A 10,490-nucleotide genomic window follows, 5' to 3' on the forward strand; every position below is an offset into this window, starting at 1 on the left:
TTTAGTGATGCCGTACGGGTTGATGAATGCTCCTTCAGTCTTCCAGTCCTTCGTCAACGACGTATTCCGGGACTTGTTGTGCGAAGGAGTGGTAGTGTATATTGATGACATCTTGATATTCACTGCTACCCGCGCCAAACATGTCTCGTTAGTGCGCAGAGTGCTGGCTCGACTGCTGGAGCATGACCTGTACGTGAAAGCCGAGAAGTGTCTGTTTTTCCAGTCGTCTGTGTCCTTCCTGGGATATCGCTTTTCCAGCACAGGTGTGGCTATGGAGGAGCCTCACATTGACGCCGTGCGTAATTGGCCGACCCCAACCACGGTCAAGGACGTGCAACGTTTCTTAGGCTTCTCTAATTACTACAGGAGGTTTATCCGGGGCTTTAGCCAGGTCGCGGCTCCGATCACCTCCCTTCTGAAGGGGGGGGGCGACCCGGTTGAGGTGGACCGTGGACGCGGAGCGGGCGTTTGTGGAACTGAAACACCGTTTCACCACCGCTCCGGTCCTGGCCCATCCCGACCCGTCGCTCCAGTTCATCGTGGAGGTGGACGCGTCCGATTGTGGGCTCGGTGCCATCCTCTCCCAGCGGACGGGGTGTCGTAACACGCTCCGTCCCTGTGCCTTCTTCTCCCAGAAGCTCAGTGCGGCGGAGCGGAACTACGACATTGGTGATCGTGAGCTGCTGGCCGTGGTTCGAGCTCTGTCGGCGTGGAGGCACTGGTTAGAGGGGGCTAAACACCCTTTCCTCGTCTGGACTGACCACCGGAACCTGGAGTACATGCGGGCAGCGAGGAGGCTGACCCCTCGCCAGGCAAGGTGGGCTATGTTCTTCACCCGGTTTGTGTTTACTCTCACTTACAGGCCGGGGAGTAAGAACGTCGGGGCTGACGCGCTGTCCCGCCAGCATGACACGGAGGAGAGGCCTGTGGATGATGCTCCCGTGCTCCCGGAGTCATGCATCGTGGCACCGGTGGTATGGGAACTGGACGCGGACATCGCCCGAGCGCAGCGCGACGAGCCCTCTCCGCCCACATGCCCTGAGGGCCGTACGTATGTGCCGGCGTCTGTCCTCGACCGCCTCATCTACTGGGCGCATACATCTCCCTCCTCCGGTCATCCTGGCATCGGGCCAACAGTGCGCGCCCTGGCCGGTAAGTACTGGTGGCCCACTTTAGCCAAGGACGTGAGGGTATACATCTCTTCCTGCTCGGTGTGCGCCCAGAGTAAGGCACCCCGGCACCTACCTGTGGGCAAGTTGCACCCCTTGCCCATTCCACAACGACCATGGTCCCACCTTTCTGTTGATTTTTTGACTGATCTCCCCCCTTCCCAGGGCCATACCACCATCCTGGTCGTTGTGGATCGGTTCTCGAAGTCCTGCCGCCTCTTGCCCCTGCCCGGCCTTCCTACTGCCCTACAGACCGCGGAGGCCCTGTTTACACACGTCTTCCGGCACTATGGGGTGCCCGAGGACATCGTGTCTGACCGGGGTCCCCAATTCACGTCTAGGGTGTGGAAGGCATTTATGCAGCACCTGGGGATCTCGGTCAGCCTGACCTCGGGCTACCATCCCCAGTCCAACGGGCAGGTGGAACGGGTCAATCAAGAAGTGGGTAGGTTCCTCCGGTCCTACTGCCAGGACCGGCCGGGGGAGTGGGCAGAGTTTCTGCCGTGGGCGGAATACGCACTGAATTCTCTGCACCACTCCTCCACGGGAGTGACGCCTTTCCAGTGCGTCCTGGGCTACCAGCCGGTCCTGGCGCCGTGGACGCCGAGCCAGACCGGTACCCCTGCGGTGGACGACTGGTTCCGGCGGGCAGCGGGCACATGGGAGGCAGTACAATCCCGCCTCCGGCTCGCTGTCCGCCGTCAAAAGACCTCTGCAGACCGCCACCGCGGGGAGGCCCCGGTGTATCGGCCGGGCGACCGGGTCTGGCTCTCGTCCAGGGACCTGCCCCTCCGCCTGCCCTGCCGGAAGCTGGCCCCGCGGTTTGTGGGGCCTTTTAAAGTCCTGAGGAGAGTCAACGAGGTAACATATCGGTTGCGCCTTCCCCCCGACTACCGTATTAACCCCTCGTTTCATGTGTCTCTCCTCAGGCCGGTGGTGGATGGTCCCCTCCAGGGGTGTGAGGTGCGGGAGGTGCCCCCTCCCCCTCTGGACATCGAGGGGGCCCCGGCGTACTCTGTCCGCTCCATCGTCGACTCGAGGCGCCGGGCGGGGGGCCTCCAGTACCTCGTGGAGTGGGAGGGGTACGGCCCGGAGGAGCGGAGCTGGGTTCCGGTGAAGGACGTCCTGGCTCCCGTCCTTGTCCGCGACTTCCATCAGCGTCGGCCGGACCGCCCTGCTCCGCGCCCCCCGGGTCGGCCCCGAGGCCGGCGTCGTCAGGGGGGGGGTACTGTGACAACTGCGACCTCTGCTGGTTCACCTCCCCCTGCAGTGGGCGGGCCCCAGCGGTCGACGTCACCGGCCTTCTGACACCACCGTCTCATCATACATTTCACCTGTGTCTCGTTTAGTGCACCTGTTCCTCATCATCGCTGTTTCCCCCGGTATATATGTTCCCTCTGCTCCCCCTGTCTTTGTGTGTGATTGTCTCTACCTGTTTGTAGAGCTGTGCTACGCTTTGTGAAGCTGTATATGTTCGATTGGATTCTATTAAATAACCTTCCACCACGCCTTCTCCTGCTCCTCCTTGCTCCTCAAACCCCGAAGCCGTGACAGGTGTCCATAAATTAATAAAAAAAATAAAACAGAATGTAATGGATTGCATAATTGTATGCTCTGGATCAAGGTCTTGTATCCTCTGGATCAAGTTTCCTTCAAGGATCACACTTTCCTCAGTCCTGACAAGTCTCCCAGTCCTGCTGCTGAGAAGCATCCCCACAGCATGATGCTCCCATCACCATTCTTCACTGTAGAGATGGTATTAACCAGGTGATGATCGGTATCTTGTTTTTGCCAGACATAGCGCTTGGTATTCATGCCCAATAGTTCGATTTTGGTCTCAGACCAGATAATCTATCTCCTCATGCTCTCAGAGTCCTTTAATTAAGCACATTTTGTCAAACTCTGGAGTGGCTATTGTCTATCCACTCTACCATAAAGCCCTAACTGATGGAGTTCTGCAGAGATGGTTGTCATTCTGGTAGGTTCCCCAATCTCAACAGAAAAACTCTAAAACCCTGTTAGGGTGGCCACTGGGTTCTTGATCCAAGGTCTTTCTTGCCTCTTTACTTAGTTTGGCTGGACAGGCAGTTCTTGATGGTTCCAAACTTCAATTTCAGAATGACAAAACCCACTGTGCTCCAGGAAACCTTCTATGCTTTAGCCAATTTTTTTTACAACCTTCCCCAGATCTATGCCTTCTGTCCACTAGATGTCATGGTGTAGTACCACAACCTGACCAGTAGATGTAAAAGTGTAGTATCACAATCTGTCCACAAGATGTCATGGTGTAATACCACAACCTGTCCAGTAGATGTCAAGGTGTAGTACCAGAACCTGTCCAGAAGATGTCATGGTGTAGTACCACAACCTGTCCACAAGATGTCATGGTGTAATACCACAACCTGTCCAGTAGATGTCAAGGTGTAGTACCAGAACCTGTCCAGTAGATGTCATGGTGTTGTACCACAACCTGTCCAGTAGATGTCAAGGTGTAGTACCACAACCTGTCCAGTAGATGTCATGGTGTAGTACCACAACCTGTCCAGTAGATGTCAAGGTGTAGTACCACAACCTGTCCAGTAGATGTCATGGTGTTGTACCACAACCTGTCCAGTAGATGTTAAGGTGTAGTACCACAGGTGTAGTACCACACTGTTTAGCCGTATAGCTTCCCACTTTTAATCTTTGTATGTTTTCTTATTGTATTTTTTATTATTATGATGTATTCATTTGCTTTGATGTTTTCATTTGAGTATTTGTTTTTATGTTATTGTTTTCATATATTTTTCTTTGTAAAGCACATTGAATTGCTTCGATGTATGAATTATGCTATATAAATAAACTTGCTTGCTTGCTACCACTACCTCGCCAGCAGATGTCATGGTGTAGTACCACAACCTGGCCACTTGAATGCATATCCATGGTCACCCTTTGTCCATGGATTGTAAATGTGGTTGTTTTGGGGGTGGTTGTGCTTTTGGCAGTTTGCACACATTATTTATATCCTAGCTGTCTTTGGTTTTGCTTACATTTGCATACTGTGATTTGCCAGAAGACCACATACCTTTGTTTTACCTGGGGTAAATACCACCCTCCCCCTCTGTTTTACCTGGGGTAATTACCCCCCTTGTCCCTTTGTTTTACCTGGGGTAATTACCCCCCTTGTCCCTTTGTTTTACCTGGGGTAATTACCACCCTCCCCCCACTGTTTTACCTGGGGTAATTACCACCTTCCCCCTCTTTTTTACCTGGGGTAATTACCCCCCGTTTTACCTGGGGTAATTACCACCCTCCACCCTCTGTTTTACCTGGGGTAATTACCATCTCCCCCCTCTGTTTTACCTGGGGTAATTACCATCTCCCCCCTCTGTTTTACCTGGGGTAATTACCACCCTCCCCCCACTGTTTTACCTGGGATAATTACCCCCCCATTTTACCTGGGGTAATTACCACCCTCCCCCCACTGTTTTACCTGGGGTAATTACCACCCTCCCCCTCTGTTTTACCTGGGGTAATTACCACCCTCCCCCCACAGTTTTACCTGGGGTAATTACCACCCTCCCCCCTCTGTTTTACCTGGGGTAATTACCTCCCCCCTCTCAGATTATATTCAACTGCATGAGTGAAATGGTTCAATGAAGTGTTGAGCCAACTTAATACTGCCCTCTGTTGGACACCTGGGTCTGACGTGTTTACAGTTCCAACATCTGGCCACAAGAATGTAGCTGTGCTGTAAGTCATAGGGTGACAGGGTTTAATGTTTCTTGGCCCACTGTGGACAATACCTTATTTTTTACATTGACTAGAAGTATAATATCAAGGTTTTGTCTCAGTGAATGTTTTGGTATCAGTTTAGCATCAACTTTACCAATGTATTCAAGGTCAAATTATGAAGGAATTGCGTAGGCGAGCAGTACAACATTCCATGTGATAGAAAATCTGATTTTGATTTGTTTGCAAGGCTAGAGGACTGTTTCTTTTTGATTATGAAGGAGCCCACCCTCTTTACAAAAAGTCAGAATTCTGTTTTTCCAGTGTTTCAGTTTATCATCAGTATTACAGGTATGAACATTCATTTGTGCCGGGAGGACGAGTAACAGAACTGACTGACTGTGGTTGGATGTCCTCCCCCTGGGGGTTCAGACAAATGTGTTTCACAAAGCCTAAAATATCTTGTTTGGCCTGATTTTTTTTTATAGTCTTTAAGGTCAAGATGTTCAACGATGAGGCTCTGCTCTGAGTTCAGGAAAAAAGCAGCTTAAAACACTCAAGAGTTTTTGAATAAGGCTTAGAAAGGAAGTAACTAAAGTAGTCTGATTGACCAAGCAGACATTCAGATATGTCTAAACAACTTTTTCTCCACTATCAGTAACTTGGAGGCTTGGAGGCGGTCCAGCATGTTTATCCTTCAGGGAGGCCAATTAGACACGGCTCTGGGGACACAGTACTTAGTCTCTCAACACTTATTATGCACTTATCACAGATAACTTAGTATCATTAAGAATGTCATTTTCACTGCAACCCCTCCCTGTTACTAACAGGGAACATTCAGGCCCCTAGCTTATTTCTAATGGGCTGGTGAGTACAGAACACACCGAGTCGCCAAGTCAACTGAACAGACATCCAGTCTCCTCCAGAACTCTTTTCTATACTGTCTCTATCTGCTCAGTTGGTCTTCTCTGTTCATTTCTATACTGTTTCTTTCTGCTCGCCATCTGGTATAAAGAAACATGTGTCAGGGGACAATTGCAGATTGGGTTTGTGATAGCTGGTTAAAGAGAACATTACTTCTTGATTTAATAAGTTCAGATCATCAGACATTAGTGGGAGAGTGGGAGGGAGATTGTGTTACTCTATGTTGGTCACCCAGCTAAAGTACAGATGTTCTGATTCTATTTCCACTCTGGAATCAGTCTCTGGCTGCGTTAGTACACCAAATATGGGCACATTGGTAAATTCACTCTGACAATCTACTTCACATTCAGTAATCCTCGAAAAACTAACACATCCGTGTCTAAAAGTAGTTAGTACATAACATGCGTAAGCTGGACTGGATGCATGAATGTGCTGTAAGGTCAGGTCAGAGTGTTTGGATCAACTCTACTCATCGTCCAGAGTATCCATTCTGTTCTGAACGCTCCAAAACACTCGGTCATTCCTGAAAGTTAGGAATGCACCCTGCCCCTCCCACTGGAAAACACCTCTCTGGGGACATTTTGTTACTTCACCTTCCTTGTTCAGAAATTAGAATACACACTTTAGAAGTATACATGTTTATTTACACACACTTACCATACATACAACCCTGCAGTATTTAAAAATACAACAAGACAACTCTTTCACTGTGTTCATCTTTATATGAATCAAATACATTTCTATGTATAATCAGATATATTTACATGCATTTTTCAGGTATATTAATAGGAATTGTCAGATACAGTAGATCTATGTGAATCATCAGTTATATTTAAGATTAATGGTCAAGTATATTTCAAGTATATTTGAATGCCCTGTTACAATAAGGCTCACAGAGGCACTCCATTATCTCTATATGTGAATATTATCATGTTATAATCACAGTGGTGTGGAGCTACAGAGTAGTAACATGTTATAGGAAACACTACAGTCATAACATCATATCTCTGCAGTGTTGCCTTGATCATCCATAAACTACGGCTCCAAAACAGATTTAGAGAACAGTTCCTTTCCAGTCTGGATAGAAGTCACACTTCAGTACAGTCCTATTGTAAGAGAATCCTAAATGCCACACTCATTGTGGAATGCAGTGGAATGCATTTAACAAAATGTATATGATTAATATTAACTATATTCACAAATACATCTTAAATCCAGTGGACATATACTCCAAACATAACTTACTAAAAGCATTAGCTGAATGATCAAATGATTAAATTGTAAATGTAAAATAAGTGATCTGGAATATCTGGAAACATATACTTACAAAAGTAATTGTGTCTGACAGCAATTACCTGTAATCAAGCTCTACAGGTGTGAAAGTTGCAGTGGGTCTGCTGCTAAAGATGCAGCCTGTCAAAGAGCAGTCAGTCAGTGATGAGGCTGGTTCTTAGGCTATTTAGCTGTTTTCAAAAGAGGTTGAAACAGCCTCTCTTTCTCTCCTCTTCGTCTTCCTCTCCTTTAGACATATTCTGGAGGTTTCCTGGAGGCGTTGTGGACATCATACCTCCTCGGAGAGTCAGTCAGATGGCCTCTGGACTGATCTACCACTGCACCCAGACAAGATGCCACCAGGAGGAACCCAGCCACCAGGAAAAGGAACCCTGCCACCCAACCGCAGAACAAGGCCTCACCAAACTCCCAACGCGGCACCACCTCTGGCAAAGTCTCATCAAAGAAGCGCTCCACTGTCAGGTGGGCCACATAGGATGCAGGGATCAGACTCAACACCCCAGCCACCATCCCCAGAACCCCGGCCACCACCTTCAGGATCCTCTTGGCCCTCTGGCCCCCGGGTCCCTGGCCACAGCTCTTCACAAGGTGGAGTCCAGGGATGGCCAACAGAATCCCTAACAGACCCAACGCCAAAGATATGCACATGAAACTACGAGCCAACTTAAAGTCCTGAGGCAGCGCAAGCAGGCTGTCATACGGTCGACACTCGATGCCTCCCAGCTCCTGGACCACACAGGTCTCCCAGAGCCCCTGCTGGTAGCTCTCTGTGACCAGCAGCTGCGTGGAGAGGGTCTGCCACTGGGGCATCAGGGTAGAGGCCAGGGCACAAAGCCAGGCTGCCATGAACACCAACATCCCCACCAGCTCCAAAGCAAAGAGGCACTGGTCCATGATTCTCTGTCCTTCCTGACCACTCCACTATGACTGCTCAGGGCTGCACTTCACTGGTTCTGTCTTCTGGACAAGTCCTGGAGAGGTCCTTGAGTAATTCTGAAGAGGTCCTGAAGAGTTCTGGCTGCTCCTGAACACCAATTGGAAGTGGGTCTGCTCACTGCATCTGATTACAACAGACTGCCTTTCCACTGCTCGACAGTCAGAAGACAGCCCACAGAAACACACACCGATTGGCTGGAGGGGGGAGGGATGGAGGGAATGAAGGCGGGAGGAGAGGGACGGAGGGATTGAGGGAGGGAGGGAGGAAAGGGAGGGAGTGAATGAGTGAGGGAGGGAGTGAATGAGTGAGGGAGTGAATGAGTGAGGGAGGGAGTGAATGAGTGAGGGAGGGAGTGAGGGAGGAGAGGGAGAAAGTGAGTGAGTGAGGGAGGGGGGGGTATGGAGGGAGGGAAGAGAGGGAGTTAGGGAGGAGAGGGAGGGAGTGAGTGATGGAGGGAGGGTGGGATTGAGAGAGGGAGGAGAGGGAGTGAGGGAGGAGAGGGAGGGAGTGAGTGAGGGAGGGAGGAGAGGGAGGGAGTGAGTGATGGAGGGAGGGAGGGAGGGAGGGAAGAGAGGGAGGGAGTGAGTGAGTGGGGGAGGGAGTGAGTGAGGGAGGAGAGGGAGGAAGTGAGGGTCTGCCTCCACCCACCCCCGCTGCTGTGGGGCCAGTAGGTCCCCCACTGAGGGACAGAACGTCAGTTATCATGACATGAAAGACAAAATCTCTGCTCTCTTTGTTCTGTGTCCCAAATGGATAGATTTAGCACACTCCTTTTGAAGAGGGACCGTAGGACTTTGTCCAGTGTAGTACATGGAGGGAGTGATGTGGCATTTAGAACCAGCACTGGTGAATTCTGTTATGGGGGTGCCGGGGAAAGGAAAACACATTTAGAGCGGAACTCTCTACTGCACCATTTAACATCTGACCACAAAGGAAAAGATAAGCTCCTCAGAATGGATGGTCAATCTGACCCTAACTAAAAACATGCCAAACACCCAGAGTGCATCATATCGCACCAAAGTCTATGTTTTGTGCTCCCTGCATGTTTTATCTGATGTACATTTACATTTTACTCATTCAGCAGATGCACTTATCCAGAGGAACTAGGAACTGAAACTTTATCTTTCAATCAAAGTCTGCAAAAAGAAAACAATGAGTGCATATAAATAATCATTCATTTTTGAGGCCCCAAACACGATTAACATTAACACAAAACGTTAAAGACACCATGTAGAGTCCATGTTATATTACCTTTTGTTATTATTTTATGTATTAAAATTGAAACAATTCCTATATACAGACACAATTTAATAAAAAAACTGGATTTGCTTTTATATGTATAATATGATAACTATATCAGACTGTTGCTGCATGTTAGTGGTGGAGAGATGCCTATGGCTACATGTGATTGGTAGAGAGATGCCTGTGGTTGTATGTGATTGGTAGAGTGATGCCTGTGGTTGTATGTGATAGGTGGAGAGAGGCCTGTGGCTGCATGTGATTGGTAGAGTGATGCCTGTGGTTGTATGTGATTGGTAGAGTGATGCCTGTGGTTGTATGTGATTGGTAGAGTGATGCCTGTGGTTGTATGTGATAGGTGGAGAAAGCAGGAAGAAACAACAATTGTAATTGTCTGTGTTAAACTGGTCAGCCTATCCGAACTGGAGTAGGATGCTGGATGACAAACACACGTAAACACACATTCATACACACACATTCATAATGTACACACACACAGCGCCTCACTCAAACACATGAAGATGTAGAACATTCTAGTGAGGTGTGAGGGTAGCGAATGCACAATAGGAGAGGCAAAAATGAAAACAACAAAATGGAGAATAAAATACTTGGATTTTTTATAATTATAGCGAGAAACATAACCCGTGAGTTGCTGGTGAAAACAAATAGGCATCATAATCAGTAATGAGGAGCCGGCAGTAAGTACGCCAGCGAGGTGGAGCTCCAGTGAGAGACAGAGCACCACGCAGAGCAACCGTAACAATTCTCTGAGTATCCTCTCCACTCTCAGAGGGTTAAGGGATTGATGGTCACAGGCTTTATGTCACAATGTTTAGTAGACTCTCTGATATCTTTCCAGATTGCGTGGCAGTGGAACTTGAGGCCCAGCAACTGCCAACTAGTCTACTGGCAAGAATCTACTGGCATATCTCAGACTGGCAAATAAAAAAAGATTAAGATGGGTAAAAGAACACAGACACTGGACTGAGGAAGAACTCTGCCTAGAAGACCAAGATGCTGGAGTTGCCTCTTCACTGTTGACGTTAAGACTAGTGTTTTGTGGGTACTATTTAATGAAGCTGCCAGATGAAGACCTGTGAGGTGTCGGTTTCTCAGACTAGACTCTCTAATGTATTTGTCCTCTTTCTCAGTTGAGCACAGGGGCCTCCCACTCCTCTTTCTCTTCTGGTTAGAGACAGTTTGCACTGTTCTGTGAA

General features: G+C 48.8%; 1 protein-coding gene across 1 annotated transcript; it reads right to left on the bottom strand.

Moving 5' to 3' along the window:
• Window positions 1-6,447: 6,447 nt before the first annotated feature.
• On the bottom strand, window positions 6,448-8,210 carry LOC105029424 (putative claudin-24). Its single transcript, XM_010902773.3, has one exon. It carries the CDS (start codon window positions 7,989-7,991, stop codon window positions 7,326-7,328), a length of 666 nt encoding a protein of 221 aa, XP_010901075.1. The 5' UTR covers window positions 7,992-8,210; the 3' UTR covers window positions 6,448-7,325.
• Between the last annotated feature and the right edge of the window lie 2,280 nt (window positions 8,211-10,490).

This window comes from Esox lucius, chromosome 8 (genome assembly GCF_011004845.1).
Source record: "Esox lucius isolate fEsoLuc1 chromosome 8, fEsoLuc1.pri, whole genome shotgun sequence".
Lineage (NCBI taxonomy): Eukaryota > Metazoa > Chordata > Actinopteri > Esociformes > Esocidae > Esox > Esox lucius.

Excerpts from the sequence above, each read along its gene's own strand:
- LOC105029424 (XM_010902773.3), bottom strand. The coding sequence starts at position 7,991 with ATGGACCAGTGCCTCTTTGCTTTGGAGCTGGTGGGGATGTTGGTGTTC.